The following is an 18728-nucleotide window of genomic DNA, read 5'->3' as shown; positions in this document are numbered from 1 at the left end:
CCCAGACATTATTCCACAGCTATATAAACCCCATTTGCCTAGTTTCCAACAGACTTCACAACTTCTGAGGATGCCTGCCATAGATGCAGACGAAACGTCAGGAGAGAATGTTTCTGGAACATGGCCATACAACCCAGAAAGCTCACAGCAACCCACTTTCGACAAGGCTTTGCGTACTTTCGATAAGCCCTTGCCTGCTGATTGGCTGCCTTCGTCCTCCTCTTCCTTCCCATTGGCTGAAGCGCGCAGAGAGGCCTGATTATGGCGGCGGGGACTGAGAGTCCGTGACTGAGGAGGGCCGTTCTCTCCCCTAGTCCCCGCTCAGGATGGAGGCGGCCTTGAAGCGGGAGCTGGGCACCTCGGTGCTGCGCCCGGCGGGCCACTCCGGGGGAGGCTGCATCAGCCACGGAGAGAGCTTCCACACGGACCACGGGCGCCTCTACGTCAAGAGCAACGCCCGCCCCGAGGTAGGGCCCGGGTTTGGGGGAAAGGACCCCCACACTGGAATGAATAGGGTTCGGCCCCACCCCAGCTGCCATGGCTCAGTGCTGCGGAGTCCTGGTTGGGGCAGAGAGGGCGCGAGGCCTAGCCCAGCCGCCCCCTCCCAGGATCCCAAGGTCTTGAGCCGGTGGGCTGTTAGGGATTGTGGGAGTTGAAGTCCAGAACACCTGGAGGGCCCAAGTTTGCCCATGCCTGATCTACACGGACGGTGGAATTTGACTCACTTTGTTGCCACTTGGAACTGATACTGCTCAACACTATGGCCTTATGGGAGTTGCAGTTTTGCAAGGCCTGGAGCCTTCTCTGCTCACGAGTGCTGGGGACTCTTCAAACTATAAATCTCAGGATTCCATAGCACTCAGCCATGGCATTCATTCTACAGTGTAGATGCAGGCTGAGTAAATCAAAGTGTAGAGTTTTCCACAAATGAAAAGCTACAAGCAGCTCGTATAAGTGTTGTCGAAGGCTTTCATGGCCGGGATCACAGGGTTGTTGTATGTCTTTCGGGCTGGAACATGGCCACACAGCCCGAAAGACATACAACAGCTCGTATAAGATTAGGGATTATGTGTTGTCGAAGGCTTTCATTGCCGGAATCACTGGGGGGGCTTCCACACAGCCCTATATCCCAGAACATAGAGGCAGAAAATCCCACAATATCTGCTTTGAACTCGGTTATCTGAGTCCACACTCAGATAATGTAGGATTTTCTGCCTTTATATTCTGGGATATAGGGCTGTGTGGAAGGGCCCTGGGTTGTTGTGAGTTTTCTGGGCTGTATGGCCATGTTCCAGAAGCATTCTCTCCTGACCTTTTGCCCACATCTATGGCAGGCATCTCCAGAAGTTGTGATTAGGGATTTGTAAGAAGGCTTTCCTGATCAGAGCATTGAGTTGTCTGAGGGCCCTTCTACACAGCCATATAACCCAGATTATCAAGGCAGGAAATCCCACATCTGCTTTGAACTGGATTATATGGCAGTATGGACTCAGATGACCCAGTTCATAGCAGATATTGTGGGATTTTCTGCCTTGATATTCTGGGTTATATGGCTATATGGAAGGGCCCTGACACTCTCAAATTCCTGCTCTGCTCACAGTAGAAAATAGTCACTTGCTAGAGCGGGGGAGAGAAACAATTGGAAGAGGGCCATTTAGCTGATAGAACAAATGAAATCACCCATGACCCAGCAGTTTGCTACACAATTGCTTTTATGTTCTGTGGTATCTCTTCCTTATCCTGATTCAGTGCTGCGAAGGCAAATATATCCACAACCAAACTTCTGGGTTTGTGCAGCAGCAGAAATGTAAATGGGGACATATACAATGCTGAGTTAAAAGGTTTTGCCTCCTGTATCATAAAAATGTTATGAATGAACATATAACAGGAGAAGTTGCTATATATCATAGCCTGAACTATCCTCTACACAAAACTACAGTTCAACATAGTCAGCATCAATTTGTACACATTTGCGCCATTGTTTAACCCAGGCATCCAAACTATTTTGGAAAAATTCAGGGTTTTGCTTCATGACCCATAATTTTAAAGCTGTTTTAACGCCATTCAAATACAGTAGAGTCTCACTTATCCAAGCCTCGCTTATCCAAGCATCTGGATTATCCAAACCATTTTTGTAGTCAATGTTTTCAATATATCGTGATATTTTGGTGCTAAATTCGTAAATACAGTAATTACTACAAAGCATTACTGCATATTGAACTACTTTTTATGTCAAATTTGTTGCATAACATGATGTTTTGGTGCTTAATTTGTAAAATCATAACCTAATTTGATGTTTAATAGGCTTTTCCTTAATCCCTCCTTATTATCCAAGATATTCGCTTATCCAAGCTTCTGCTGGCCCGTTTAGCTTGGATAAGTGAGACTTTACTGTAATTGAATCTGAGACCACGTAGGTTGTCTTTTGGACCTCTGAAATTGATGGTGACTATGTTGAACGGTAGTTTTGTGTGGAGGACAGTTCATGCTATGATCTGTAGCAACTTCTGCTGTTATATGTTCGTTCATAACGTTTTTATGATGCAGGAGGCAAAACCTTTTGACCCATCCGTGTATATAGGCATGGCTCCATTGATTCTGTTTCCTCCCTTTCCAGATTTCTGAAGCCCTGAACTGTAGGTTGAGTATCCCTAATCTTAAATTTAAAGTGCTCCAAAATTATCCATATCATGGCTAAGATATGCTTTCTGATAGTACTCATGCTTGGTTTCGTGCACAAAATTATTAAAACAATGGTGTTTAAAATTACCTTCCAGCTATGTATATAAAGTGAACATGAAACAAAAATGAAGTTTGTGTTTAGACTTGGGTCCTGTCTCCAGGATATCTCATTATGTATATGCATTATGCAGATATCCCAAAATCTGGGAAAAAAGATTCAAAATTGAAAACACTTAAGTATTTTGGATAAAGGATACTCATCCTATATTGGCCAGGTTACTTTGATTGGTTTATTTCATTGTAAAAGGGAATTGAATTGCTTGGATATATAAAAAAGGTTTTATTTTACAAAGATCAGAAATTGCTAGAAGCTGACTATAGAATTGCTCTGGAAACCTAAAGATTCCTTCAGATGTGTTCTCTCTGGAAACTTCTAAGGCCAGATCTCCACTACCATATAAAATCCAGATTATCTGCTTTGATAATCTGGATTATCTGGCATTGTAGATCCAGCCTAAATCTTCCAGCATGATGAGAGGACGTTGACCACAGAGTTACACTAGAGGACCTAGAGATTTCTACATAGAACGGTTTTGATCAAATCTGTAAATAATCAAATCAGCAAAAGTCAAAACTGCAAATATGAGGGGCAAACTTACATTATATTATTATTATTATTATTATTATTATTATTATTTTATTATTTCTTTTACCTTGTACCTCCTTAACAACCTCCTTAACATAACAAGTTATAGAGAAGAGTACATGCCTTGAAATCTTAGAAAGGAATTATTGACTGGCCTTGGTTCATTGGCACATGTTTATTGAAAATAAATTAAGAAAAAAAGCTTTCCTGTTCACACATGAAGTGGAGAGGGGTCATTATTGTCTGGTTTTTATCTCAAAAGGGATGTGCAGCTGAAGTGAGTGGAGAATTGAAACCTGCACCACTATTTTGGTAGCTCCATTATTTAAAGTGCTTTCCCACCATTTTTGCTTGGATATTGAAAATAAACTGGGCTGAGAGAAAGATGTCAACACAAGTGTATTAATGGAAGAACCAGTAAATCTTACACTTTAGAGTACTTCTAAGAGCCTTTTATTTTTATCTGACAGGCCAGAAGAATGTTTGATGGCGAAATGGCAAGTCTAACGGCCATTTTACAAACTCACACAGTGAAAGCTCCTAAACCTATGAAAGTTATTGATCTGCCAGAGGGCGGTGCTCTGCTTGTGATGGAGCATTTGGATATGAGGGGTTTAAACAGGTAAATTTAACATCTCAGTGTGATTTAGTTGCCCACTTGAGGACAAATAACAGTGATTCCATATCCTAAAAACAAGTGAATTATAAAGAACTTATTCATATATGTAAGCTAGAATTGGGTGATATCTTAATGCCCCAATTATTTTTATGTAGCCTTCCAAATACATTGCAGAAGATTCTACTTTCATTTTAAAAGTTACATTTATTGTCCTTGTGCCTCAATCTCTTTTGAAACCTACATGTCACCATACACTAACCCAATGTTAGTGTATTGATCTGAGGTAAGATAGTAAATTGGTTTATTTGCATTGGGGTGGTGATGTATTTGCTCTAATGAGATGCCTTGAACCCCAGAAAGGAAGAATATGAATGAAAAACATAATATCTTTTTATGAGCTTAATGCCTGAAGATAATATTTTTCTACAAGCAAAATACATGTAGATAATCTCCACATTAACTAGCATATGAAGTGGTTTAAATGCTGCATTAGAAGACCAGGATTTGAACCTCCGCTTGGCCATTTATTTATTATTTATTTACAGCATTTATATTCTGCCCTTCTCACCCCGAAGGGGACTCAGGGCGGATCACATTACACATATAGGCAAACATTCAATGCCTTTTAACATAGAACAAAGACAAACAAACATAGGCTCCGAGCGGGGCTCGAACTCATGACCTCCTGGTCAGAGTGATTCATTGCAGTTAATTGCACTGGCTTGCTCTCCCGCCTGCGCCACAGCCCGGGCCATGGAAACTCACTGGGTGATCTTGGGCAAATCACACTTTCTCAGCCTTAGAGAAAAGTAAAGGCAAAATTACTTGAGTAAATTCTATATAATATATAATAATATATAATAAATATATAATATATAATAAAAATACAATAATATATAATAATATATAGTATATAGTCTAGACTGGACTACTGTAATGTGCTCTACGTGGGGCTTCCCTTGAAGACGGCCCGGAAACTACAATTGGTCCAGCGCTCGGCTGCCAGGTTAATTATGGGGGCGAGTTACAGGGAGAGATCTACTCCCCTGTTCAAGGAGCTCCACTGGCTGCCTTTTATTTTCCGGTCCCAATTCAAGGTGTATACCATCACATATAAAGCCCTAAACGGTTTGGGACCCACCTACCTTCGTGACCGTATCTCCTACCACAAGCCTACACGATCCCTTCGCTCATCAGGAGAAGCTTTCCTGTCCCCACTCCCGAAATCCCAGACCCGCCTTGTGGGAACAAGGGAGAGGGCCTTTTCTGCTGTGGCCCCCCGATTGTGGAATTCTCTGCCTGCTGAGATTAGGCAAGCCCCCACACTAGCAGCCTTCAAGAAAGACTTGAAAACATGGCTCTTTCGCTGCGCTTTTGGAGAGTAACCATTTTATATTTCTTTTCCGTTGCTCCCTCTAATATCTATCCTCCAGAATACCCCACTCCCTTATGACCCTGTTCGCTGTGGTTTTTATTTTTATGTCTTTCTCACCCCGAGTTTTAACTTAATGTTCATGTGGTCTGCCCTTGTTTTTATTGTCTCCTTGTTTTATTTTGTAATGGATATTATTTACTGTATTGTTTATTGTATTGTGTTGTGCTGTTCTTTTATATGCTGTTTACATTGTATTGTTTTGGGCGTGGCCCCATGTAAGCCGCCCCGAGTCCCCATTGGGGAGATGGTGGCGGGGTATAAATAAAGTTTTATTATTATTATTATTATATACATATAATATTAATATTATAATAATGTAATACAATATACTTCAATACTAATAATTATACAATATAATAATAGTTATATATTATATATTACATGTAATATTACTAATATTACAGCATAGTGGTATAGTACAATATAGTAATATATAATGCTAATATTGTGCTATTCTAATAATATAAAATATATTGTGTGTACATAAAATTTGTAAGCCGCTCTGAGTCCCCTTTGGGATGAGAAGGGCGGGATATAAATGTAATAAAAAAATAAAAAAATAAAATTCTGTCTGTAAAACTCACATGTGATTGCCTTAGAGTTGCCATAAGGCATAAATTACATGAAGGCACATAACAACAATTTCCTTAATGCAAAAATGAAATCCTTGTTCGAACTAACAATTACTTCAGTGTTAACATATTTTTATCCAAGATGCTGGCTACACCTAACTGTTGACAAGCTGGAATGTGTCCAGAGGAGGGCAACTAAAATGATCAAGGGCCTGGAGAACAAGCCTATGAGGAATGGCTTAAAGAGCTGGGCATGTTTAGCCTGCAGAAGAGAAGACTGAGAGGAGATATGATAGGCATGTACAAATACGTGAGGGGAAGTCTCTCCCCTGGACTGTGGTGGAGGTTCCTTCTTTGGAGGCTTTTAAGCAGAGGCTGGGTGGCCATCTGTCGGGGGTGCTTTGAATGCGATTTCCTGCTTCTTGGCTTCCTGGTTAGACTGGATAGCCCATGAGGTCTCTTCCAACTCTATGATTCTATGATAGGCTATCACTTGTGGTCAAGTATGGTTTCCTTCCAAGTGTAGGGTTTTGTAGGTGGGACCATAAGTGACGTAGAGACCTATTCTTGATCTGCATGATCTTTCGCAGTGAGGACATCGGTTTACAGGTGTAAGGCGGTCATGAAAAGGGTTGGCATGACGCGCTTTCCTCTTGACACGTTTCTCCCTTTCATCCTCCATTCGTGCTTTTTCAAATTCCCGAGCACTGTTGGTAACAGTTGACCTCCAGTTAGAATGCTCGAGGGCCAGGGCTTCTCAGTTCTCTGTGTCTATGTACCATTTTTAAGGTTGGCTTTAAGCCCATCTTTAAATCTCTTTTCCTGCCCACCAACATTCCATTTTCCATTCTTGAGTTGAGAGTATTTTAACTGCTTTGGGAGACAGTGATTGGGCATTCGGAAGTGGCCAGTCCAGCAGAGTTGATGACGGAGGATCATCGCTTCAATGCTGGTGGTCTTTGCTTTTTCCAGCATGCTGACATTTATCTGCCTGACTTCCCAAGAGATTTTGGAGGCAGAGCTGATGGAATTGTTCCAGAAGTTGAGAGTGCATTTATAGACAGTCCATGTTTCGCAGGCATATAACAGGGTTGGGGGGACGATAGCTTTATAAACAAGCATCTTGGTATCCCTACCAGTGCCCTGATGTGCAAGCACACACTGCTTCATTCAAGAAAATGTTGCACTCACAGAACTCAGATGGTGTTGTATTTCAGTGTCAATGTTGACTTTTGTGGAGAGGTGGCTGCCAAGGTAGCTACCAAGGTAGTGGAAATGGCCAGCAATTTGTAATATTACACCATTTAGCTGTATTTCTGGTACTGCAGAAGAATTGGTTGGTGCCTGCTGAAAGAGCACTTTGGTTTTCTCGATGTTTAGTGGGAAGCCAAGCTTTGCTTCTGCTTCTGCAAACGTGTTTAGCGTAGCTGCGTGTAGGTCTTCTTCTGAATGAGTATAGGTTACATTATCATCAGCATACACCTCCTATAATACACAATAATTAATAATATATTTAAATGCTTCACGGGAAGAACAATACAATCACAACAAGATAGAAACTCACAAACTATACCAGCAAACATAAAATCAACAGAAAAGCTGATGCATCAGTCCATTTAACACAAAATTAATGTTTAGTGAAACAGCCAAGTCATGACGGCTTGTGACTAAAAGTAGCATATTTTGGTTTCTCAGGCATTCAGAAAAACTTGGATCACAGCTGGCTGATCTTCACCTTCATAATCAGAAGCTTGGAGACAGATTGAAAAAAGATGCAAACACTGTTGGTAAAGTGCTTTGCCTTTATCTGTTTATGATATGCTAAATAAGACTAGTTGTAAAATTGAGCATTTGCTTTTTGTTCTATAAAAATCATTAGACCATTTCTGTTACATATGTAGTAAAGCAATGCGAGTATCAACAAGATTATTCTCTGCCTAGACTCAAAACAGAGAAGGCTTGTATAAAATCATACATTTTGAACATTTAATAAAGCAGCGGAATAATTGTAATTAATATTGTAGTTAACATAATGTTTTCTTATTGTGTTCTACTCTTTGAAATAATTGTCTCTTCCTTCCTCTCTTTTTCTAAATTTAAGGTAAGGGTGAAGAACATTCAGACATCCAATTTGTGGAAAAGTTTGGGTTTCACACTGTCACTTGCTGTGGTTATCTTCCACAGGTAATGTCTACATATTTGTTTTCTTGGAATGCTTACTTTTTGAGCGTGATATGAAGAAAAAATATGTTACACTTCGATTTTCCTTATACAGTAGAGTCTCACTTATCCAACACTCACTTATCCAACGTTCTGGATTATCCAATGCATTTTTGTAGTCAATGTTTTCAATATATCATGATATTTTGGTGCTAAATTCGCAAATACAATAATTATTACATAGCATTAATGTGTAATGAACTAATTTTTCTGTCAAATTTGTTGTATAACATGATGTTTTGGTACTTAATTTGTAAAATCATAACCTATTTTGATGTTTATTAGGCTTTTTCTTAATCTCTCCTTATTATCCAACATATTCACTTATCCAACATTCTGCTGGCCCGTTTATGTTGGATAAGTGAGACTCTACTGTACTTGAGATTAGGAATATTTAAATGAGTCTGATATAGGGAGATAGATAAGTGTAGCTGGTTTAGAGTTCAGGACTAGTATTACAGGTTTAGCTTTTGGTACTGGTATCTTATCCTTCCTCTGCTGTGAAAGTAACTGTACCGAACTATGGGATGGTTTTTGTAATAGCTGATTAAAACTTATTAGAACCCAACATTAACTGCCAGTCTGCAAGGTTTTACTATAAAATGAGTAGCCTTAGCAAATGTTGCTGAACTTGCCATTTCAGAACAACTGATGAAGCTTTGTGAGTTGTTTTTGTTGTAGCAGTTTGATCAATTGTCATTAAGGAAGGAAGAAATAAATTCTTTTTTCAAAGCAGCCATTGGTGGTGTCTGACCCTATCATTCTATGTGTGGGAATGTTCAGTTATGTAAACTGAATCTGCTTAATTTTAGTACTCCTGTTGAGTTTGCTGTGAATCACAAAAAAACTGAATCGCTCTATTTGGTTCTTATTTCAAATACAACAATTTAAAAAGAACTTCTCTATAGAGCTCACCAGAATTCCCACTGGATCCACTTCTATTCTGCTATTCTTCCTGGTATGTCTTGGTGGCAGGCATAGTGTCCTGGCAGTAGGCATATATAATGGTTCTCAATTTGGGGGAAAAGACAAGATATGAATAGTAATGACAATAAAATGACATATATTTCTTCACTCTTTACTTGCTAGCACATAGATATTTGTAATTGGAACTTTATTTTATTTTAATGCAATTTATTTATTAATAAACTTTTCTTAATATGTAACACCATTTTGCTATGTCCACCTACAGAATTCAGAGCTTCTCCTTCTCTCTTTAACTTCATCCAAACCCTAATTCGATTTGTCACTCTCACCACATCAGTCTAATAAAACTTATTCTTTGCTGCTCTGCTAATAATCATCTATATGCAAATAATGTACTGCCCAATACTTCTATCATTGTTTTCAGTCACCCGCCTAATCATATTTAGTATGTCATATCACAATACCAATGTACAGCATAAGAAAAAAAGGTATAACTTGTTTCCCACCAGAATATACCTCTACCACAAAAATCACTTATACTATCACATAAGTCAATAGTAGGTGAGTTTAAGTAAAATGCTATGACTTAACCATTCCTTAACCTTTGGTTGCCCATCTGCAGGTGAATGAGTGGCAACAGGATTGGGTGACTTTCTATGCAAGGCAGCGAATTCAGCCTCAGATGGACATGATCGAGAAGAATTCAGGAGACAGGGAAGCGAGAGAGCTTTGGGCAAAACTCCAGGTCTGTTGTGTCCTTAGAAGGCATTTGAACACTTGTAAAAACACTGATTATTTTCAAAAAAGTATAGGATTATACTTTATTAACTTAAAAAGCGTTTGCTTACCCAACACCCTTGGCTCGGTAAGGAGTAAGCCCTTCTATTTTAATTTTAAGTAAGTAGTTCAAGTAGTTCGGGTTTGAGCTCTAATGTATTAAGCAAAGTAGTAATTAGGAAGTCAGATTAATAAGAACTAATCAGTCTATTTGGGCATACGTTTGCTAACAAATTTTAAACTGGTCTAATAGTTTTCTTTCCTTGGAGATTCCAAGGCACTGAAGTTTGAATGAAATATTGTTAAGGGTACTTCATTACAGTGCCGCCACAGTATTATTACAAGGTTTCTTGAAGGGAAATACTAATTAAAATGACAAGAAAACATTACATTTAGACCACCCATGAAATTCTGTGTTCAAATCAAGGCAGTTGTACAATAAAAATGCACCCAGAAGATTTTATTTACTTTCCAGAACTGTGAAAGAATAGTGAAACCTCTCTGAAGGTGTGTTAGCATTATTCTTTTATCTCTGTGAAGAAATATGGTTTTGATATTAGCAGCAAATACGAGTCAAGTAGGGAAACCTATAACAACCCAAATATAAATCTGTGTTGGTTGTAATTTTGTCAGCCTATCAATGTGCCTTTAAATTGGCATTTAACACAACACTTTTCTGGTAATCAAAAAAAAAAAAACCTGTTCAAGCATTAGCAAACTGCCTCATAAAGAAGAATGTGTTATTTAGCTATTTATTTAGTGAAAGATCTGACAATCACCTTTTAGGGCAGGGGTCCCCAAACTAAGGCCCGGGGGCCGGATGCGGCCCTCCAAGGTCATTTACCTGGCCCCCACCCTCAGTTTTATAGTACATATTTATATCAGTTTTAATAATATAATATATTGTATATACATATAATATTGATAAAAATATTATAATGTTATACAATATAATACTAATAATAATACTACCATATAATAATATTAATTATATGTTATATATTACATATAGTATTACAGTATAGTGGTATAGTTCAATATACAGTAGAGTCTCACTTATCCAACATAAAAGGGCCGTCAGAATGTTGGATAAGCGAATATGTTGGATAATAAGGAGGCATTAAGAAAAAGCCTATAAAATATCAAATTAGGTTATGATTTTACAAATGAAGCACCAAAACATCATGTTATACAACAAATTTGACAGAAACAGTAGTTCAATAATCAGTAATGCTATGTAGTAATTACTGTATTTATGAATTTAGCACCAAAATATCACGATATATTGAAAACATTGACTACAAAAATGTGTTGGATAATCCAGAACGTTGGATAAGCGAGTGTTGGATAAGTGAGACTCTACTGTAGTAATATATAATGCTAATATTGTGCTATGCTAATAATATAATATATTGTATGTACATACAGCTGCTCTGAGTCCCCTTCGGGGTAAGAAGGGTGGGATATAAATGTAGTAAATAAATGTAGTAAGTAAATAAATAATTAATTTTAGACTTAGGCTCACCCAAATTCTGAAATGACTTGAAGGCACACAACAACAACAACAAACAACAATCCGAATTAACTTGACTATCTCATTGGCCAGTAGCAGGCCCATACTTTCCATTGAAATCCTGATAGGTTTATGTTGGTTAAGATTGTTTTCATTTTTAAATATTGTATTGTTCTCTCGTTGTTGTTGTTGTTTTGCACTACAAATAAGACATGTGCAGTGTGCATAGGAATTGGTTCATATTTTTTTTTCAAATGATAATTCGGCCCCTCAACAGTCTGAAGGATTGTAGACCGGCCCTTTGCTTAAAAAGTTTGAGGACCCCTGTTTTAGGGCATAGTGGCTTTTCAAGGGTGAAGTACACATTTCTAAGGTACAACTTATTAAAATATTAAACCATCCGTTAATACAGAATATTTAACTCTTGTGTTTTTAGTAATAATGTTATACAAATTGAAGCGGCATTTGTCTAATTTGAAATTTATTGTCTAAATAAGGGCAGACAAACATGTAGCCCGCTTAGTCTTTCTGAACTTAGTTCCCATCCGCCTTACTCAACCTGGCCAGAGGTGAATGGGCATAGTAATTAAATAACTTGTAGTTTACTAACTTTTGGAGAGTTCCAGGTTCCCACTTAATTTAAAGGCTGAAATGGCTCTGTAAAATTTGTATTCATTTTAAAACAATGTGCTTGCTGTTTTCTATGTGATTTCTCTCTTGATCCTATGCAATTATATGTGCCTCCATGCTACCAGTTGACTTGTGGTGATAAATTTCATAGGGTTTTCTTAGATCAAGAATATACAGAGATAGTTTTGCCAGTTCCTTCCTCTGAAATGTCTCTTACAGCAACTGGTATTTGTTATTGGTCTCCTGTCCAAATACTAACCAGGGCTGATCCATTGTAGCTTCCAAAATTAGATGTGATCTAGTGCCTTTAGGGTGTCTAGCTTTGTTGAAATCATTGAGCCTTTAGGTATGCCTCTCAGTGTACGGTTGGGCTATTAGTTGGCATCTCCTCCAAGTTATCAATTAAAATCCTTTCCTTTGCCTTTAAGTTAACATTGATAACTCTTGCTTTTTCCCTCAGCTCAAGATCCCCAGTTTGTTTGGCGATATGGAGATAATTCCTGCTCTTCTACATGGAGATCTGTGGGGAGGAAATGTAGCTGAAGATGACTCTGGGCCAATTATCTTTGACCCTGCAGCTTTCTATGGCCACTCTGAGTATGAATTGGCAATTGCTGGGATGTTTGGTGGGTTCAGTGGTTCATTTTATTCTGCTTATCACAGTAAAATCCCCAAAGCACCAGGATTTGATAAGCGACTCAAGTTGTACCAACTATTCCACTATATGAACCACTGGAATCACTTTGGAGGAGGTTACAGAGGGTCCTCTATCAATATAATGAAGAATCTAGTAAAATGACTCCCAATATCAAGGGTTTATATCCCTGTTTGAAAATATAGGTGTATACGTCACCTGTGCATGTGTTCTAATTGATCCTGGCTTTGCACATCTGGAAGACCAACCTTTCTATGTTCCAGGTTTAGCTTCTCATTATTGACATTTATTGAAGAGCTGTTAAAGAGGTAATGAATCCTAGATTTGCACAACAAGATCTTTGCTCTTTAGATGAGGCCCTGGATCTGTTTCGATAAATGGAATTATAGAAAATTCTTTGCGACAGAGTAGTTCAGAGTGAATCAATTAAGGGGGAGAACCAAATAAGATCTTGGATTGGGATTATAGCGCTGATATCCTGTGTTCATAAAGATATATCCATAGGTTAATTGGCAAATCTTTATGAATGGGAAAAAACTTTTCCTTCATAATGACACACGAGGATATTTTGGGATCTTTCTTGTCCTTTTCATGAGATTACTCCCAACCTTGTCTTACAGTTATGAACACCAAAGAAGTGAGGCGGCATCTTTGCAACTGCATTTCATTGGAAGTGTGTTCATCTGGGTCATGGGGGTTCTTTTGTTGAGCATTCTCAATATGGCTCCAATGGTGAGAGTCTATGCCTTCAGCATTTGAACTCTGAATGGACCATTCATATGTACCTCAATTTGAGGGGATTTGTTCCAGTTTATTTTTTTCTTCTACTGAGCTCCTATCAGAGCCCATTCCTAGCTAGTACAGCCTTGGCCTACAAATAAATTGCTTGCCTGTAAGGTGTTGTTCTGTTACTAATGAGCTAGCTGTATCTACGGATATATGTAGCCATCTCAAATTTAACTTCTTATGGCAGTTTGCTAGAGTCCGTTTCTTGCATTCATTCCTTAGAGGTTGTCTTTATATTGTGTACTGAGCTGCTCGGAGCTCTGGTAAAATGAAGCAGAATTCTTGTGGGGAAAATGATAATGCAGGAAAACAACGACAGTGCCATAAAATCCAGAAATGTGTTCTGTCCATTTCCAAGCCATCATACCCTGCAGTAGAGGTCCTTGCTCCTAAGGCAAGACTTCTATATCTTCAGCTGCTTCTCTGTAGGCTAAAAAATAAAATGCTGAACCCAACAAGGAAAACTGCCTACATTATTCCTAACTAGATTCTGTCAAAGCAAATCATCATCAAAATAATCTTGTGGAAACGCTATTTCCTAGAAATATTTTTCTCCATACAATTATACAATTTCTGGCTGATATTGAAAGTTTATTATCAATACTTATTGGGTGTTTAGGTGGCAGCTTCTCCCATACTCTGGTATGATGGAGTGGTAAACTGGAAGTGGGGGAGGAAATTCTCTTTCGCTGTTAGTTACTAATTTTGATTCTACCTCCTGCATTAATCTGGCAGGTTACTTTGGCTGTTAAAATTTCTCTGCAGTTATTGTCCTGGCCCTGTTCTGTCTTAACATTTGGTAGGCATATTAGTTTCAAACCTCTTCTGGAAATGCTCCAGAACGGCATCTATAAAATGATTCACCTTTTGGCGGCCATCTCATCTAAATCAGTGAGTACTGCTCCACTTATACAACTATTCACTTTGCACTATTCCTTCCAGCAGCTCTGAAGGGTTTGTAGATCCGAGTGCTGCTCTAGTGGCACTCAATGGACCACAATCTATGTGGAAAGGTTAACATAAAATATTGTGATCTGGATGAGATATCACATATAAAGGGGTCTAATATCTAAAAAGTATACCATAAACTTTCTGGACAACGTTTCTTTGACAATCTATTAGAACAGCAATTTTACTGTTGGTTTCTTCATTCTAAGATCACCAGGTATAGTGTAAGTGTAAGACTCTTCCTGTGAAACTAAAACTGTTTTTGTTGGCTTTGTTTTGACATTCCATTGCTGTTTTTCTTGAAAGCTTGGTTTACCCTAAAAAGAGTAAGACTTAAGAAGTTATCATTAATTTTAATAGAATGTGTTCGGGTTTCAGTAGTAACAGTTGGCTGTTAACTCTGGATTTGCAAAAAAAAGCATTTCTCATGAGTATAGCTTACAGTCTTTTTCTGATATTGAAATAAAATATCTTCCACACTGTTTCATGTGTATTATCTGGTTAGAAAATATAAATGATAAAAATTGATTATTATTACTGTCTGGAGGGAATATACTCATGGTGATAGGTTTTGCAAACATTTTGGAAAAAAAGTAGATACCAAACACATACTGCATTGTACCATTGTACCTTGCTGAGCATTGTTGGATCTATCTCGACCCCCTTGGTCGCAGGGGTTGATTGGTTGTGGTGGTCGGAGAGGGAGTGAAGCAGAAGCCCAGAGGAAATGGCGGTGGCAATCTGCAGAGAGAGTCGCTCTGCGGAGTTAGCTGTTGGACCTAACTAGCTGCCATGAAAACTCCTTGCAGGAAAATACCAGGAAAATACCAACAATACACCGGCAAGCTGTAGTGACTTTAAAAAGACCTTCTTCTTGACCCCCCCTTCTAGCTTAATATCATAATCACAACTATTAAGGCTACATCAGAAGTTTTTAATGTAATTTAATTTTAAAATTGAGACAAAATATTATTGTAACTGTTATATATATGTTTTTATATTGTAAGCCACCCTGAGTCCCCATACTGGGTAAAAATGCTATAATAAATAAATAAATACTCAAGGGGAAGGCAGACCTTCAGACTACTGGGATCTTTCTTTTTTATATTGTAAGCCACCCTGAGTCCCCATACTGGGTAAAAATGCTATAATAAATAAATAAATACTCAAGGGGAAGGCAGACCTTCAGACTACTGGGATCTTTCTTACTTGAATTCAAAGCCAGATAGAAAAAAGTGTCTTGTAGTATCTACTGCACCAGATGACCCACGCCACACATTTTGATTCTATACAAATATATAAAGTTATACAGTAGAGTCTCACTTATCCAACATTCACTTATCCAACATTCTGGATTATCCAATGCAGTCTGCCTTTTAGTAGCCAATGTTTTTGTCATCAATGTTTTCAATACATTGTGATATTTTGGTGCTAAATTCGTAAATACAGTAATTACTACATAATATTACTGTGTACTGAACTACTTTTTCTGTCAAATTTGTTGTATAACACGATGTTTTGGTGCTTAATTTGTAAAATCATAACCCAATTTGATGTTTAATAGGCTTTTCCTTAATCCCTCCTTATTATACAACATATTCGCTTATCCAATGTTCTGCCGGCCCGTTTATGTTGGATAAGTGAGACTCTCCTGTATATAGTTTGTTGCAGATCAGGGACTATAACAGTGTAATTTGGATGTTAAAATTGGTATTATGTAAACATTTGGGGCCAATCCTCTATTAATCACTCATAGATCTAGAAAATTGCAATCAATCATCCTCCCACCATTCTGTGCAATTAAGCACAATTCTCTTGTATGCTAAATAACAACAATATAATAATATTATGTTACCTCCCTTTCCTCACAGTTCAAGGCGGGATTCAACATGGTTAAAACACACAGATAAATATACTATTTAAATGCATATATTCAAATACATACTAAAAAAACAGGCAGCGTGGGGGATGCCCTGAAAACCTTGCAAGGCCACGCTCCCTAACTCAAATTTTCACAGTGTTTTGGGATCTTCCTTGGTCTGAGGCAAAGGAATTTACATTTTTGTGCCCAAGAACTGCTTTGACTACAGGACAGGGAAGCTCCCACCTGGTGGAAATGCCCTCTGTCTGCCCTAAGGCTATTTTGAGGCATTTGAGTGCAATTCCTTTATCTGGATAAAAAAAAGTACCTCTGAGGGCTGTCATTTGCCTGCAACTTACTTTATATGTCTTGCCTTTTTCTATAATGGCCTTATGCAACTAGACCTCCCTCCTTGTGCAAGAGATGTAAAAACCCAGACCCAGGGTCTTCATTGACACTTCTAGTATTAGGTTTTCAGCCATGTAGGTCCGGCAGCAGTGGTGCACCAATACTGAAGAACTGATGCAGTTTGACACCACTTTAACTGCCGTATCTCAATGCTATGGAAATGTGGGAGATGTAGCTTGGCAAGGCGTCCGAACAATTGGGAGGATAAGGCTATAGACCTTGGAAAAACTACAACTCTCAGGACTTCATAGCATAGCATCAAGGCCTGGTAGTCAAAGTAAGATCAGGTTGGGTTAATTGTATAGTGTAAATGGACCTAAATCGAGATTTTAAAGTGAACTCGAATTTACTCCATTATGCACTGTTTCCACCCAACTTACTTGGAATTTTTAATGTTGGAAGGTGTGGATGACATTAGGTCTCGAATTTGTAAAGAACTGTATGCGGTGCAACATTTTTATTTTTCCAATTCAGCATCCAAAAATACATTTAAAACAGCTACATTATTCATAGCAGTGAAGGTCTGAACCTCAGGTTTGATATTCAAATTCCCTAAGCCAGTTTTGAAGCGCCATGAACTCCTGTCCCAACAAACCCCAAGATTCCTTAGGACAGGAACGGGCTATTGGGATTGATAGATAATGACCTATTAGGATCACAACCCATTGGGAATAGTTTGATATGTTAGGATCACAACCTAATTGGTAGTTTCAGAGGTGTTTCTGTAGTTTATTTGGTTATGATCACTTGGCGCGTAGATACTTTCAGCAGACAAAAGATTCAAGCAGGCATCTTTTAAAATAAGTCTGTTTACTGATACTTCATGTATTTAACAATACAGGCACATTGCTTGAGCCTTCAGAACGTTTCAGCTGTATCTTAAACTTCTAAACTTTATCAGTCTCTTCCTAAACTTTGTACAGCTCTCTTTAATTGCAGTCTACTTTCATAAGAAACACAAGCCTCAACCGTTTTCTAGCTCCTAATACTGCCTTTTCCACTCTTAACAGACTTCTATACTCAAGGCTCAACACTGACTTCGAACAGGCCCAAGGCTCATCTGACATCTAACAGACATCCTTTTAAAACTGAACATTCTAAACTGCAATTGAGTCAGTCACATGACCTGCAGCCCCTCCCACTGCTTTAGGTATAAAGTATAGAGATAAACTGCAAAACGAAATAGACATATACCGTGTTTCCCCGAAAATAAGACAGTGTCTTATATTAATTTTTGCTCCCAAAGAGGCGCTAGGTCTTATTTTCAGGGCATGTCTTATTTTTCCACAAAGAAGAATTCACATTTATGGTTGGATTTTTAAAAAATGAAAATTTATTATCTATTGTACAGTAGTTGCCATCACAAAACAGCATAACCAAACTGAATTCTTTCAAGAATTTCTATATTATCTTTTATTGCTATACTGTTTTTAAATTACTGTTTTAAATTTCTGTTTGTATGTAAATTTATGTTGTTGTTGGGCTTGTCCCTTCTGGGAGATGGAGGTGGGATACAAGAATAAAGTTATATTATTATTATTATTATTATTATTTTATTATAACACAGCAAACAAGATAGATATGCTGGATTTCGTATCACAAAATCACAAGTCGAACACTTCCCAAGTGTCTAGGACTGTGTGATGTACTTTCGGATGATGCGCGCAGATCCCAGTAGGGTGGCCTTTTGCAGCTGGCAGATCGTAATTTTGTCAATGTCTATTGTTTCCAAATGCCGGCTGAGATCGTTTGGCACGGCACCCAATGTGCCCATCACCACCGGGACCACCTGCACTTATAATTAATTAAATTATTATTATTATTATTATTATTTCTTGATACTACCTTTATTTCCATGTACAACAATCTATGGTATGTACATTTACCGATCCTGCATGCTTCCAAACAAAAACTTTACTAGGTCTTACTTTCGGGGGAGGCCTTATATTTAACAATTCAGCAAAACCTCTACTAGGTCTTATTTTCAGGGGATGTCTTATTTTAGGGGAAACAGAGTACTTCAGGATATAAACCGACATATTAATAAAA

General features: G+C 38.2%; 1 protein-coding gene across 1 annotated transcript; it reads left to right on the top strand.

Annotated features, from left to right (window-relative positions):
* The first annotated feature begins 227 nt into the window (after window positions 1–227).
* Window positions 228–14892, top strand: fn3krp (fructosamine 3 kinase related protein). The gene is made up of 6 exons (XM_003217067.4): window positions 228–467; window positions 3799–3950; window positions 7650–7741; window positions 8056–8138; window positions 9724–9846; window positions 12482–14892. The coding sequence occupies exons 1-6, from the start codon at window positions 327–329 to the stop codon at window positions 12818–12820; spliced, it is 930 nt and encodes a 309-aa protein (XP_003217115.1). The 5' UTR covers window positions 228–326; the 3' UTR covers window positions 12821–14892.
* The last annotated feature ends 3836 nt before the right edge of the window (window positions 14893–18728 follow it).

This window comes from Anolis carolinensis, chromosome 2, assembly GCF_035594765.1.
Source record: "Anolis carolinensis isolate JA03-04 chromosome 2, rAnoCar3.1.pri, whole genome shotgun sequence".
Lineage (NCBI taxonomy): Eukaryota > Metazoa > Chordata > Lepidosauria > Squamata > Dactyloidae > Anolis > Anolis carolinensis.
Note: the sequence above shows the minus strand (reverse complement) of the source record. Positions and strands in the feature narration are given on the sequence as shown.

Coding starts and splice junctions, on each gene's coding strand:
- fn3krp (XM_003217067.4), top strand. CDS start 327: ATGGAGGCGGCCTTGAAGCGGGAGCTGGGCACCTCGGTGCTGCGCCCG. Junction 8,139..9,723: donor GCTGTGGTTATCTTCCACAG/GTAATGTCTACA, acceptor GCCCATCTGCAG/GTGAATGAGTGGCAACAGGA. Junction 9,847..12,481: donor AGCTTTGGGCAAAACTCCAG/GTCTGTTGTGTC, acceptor TTTTTCCCTCAG/CTCAAGATCCCCAGTTTGTT.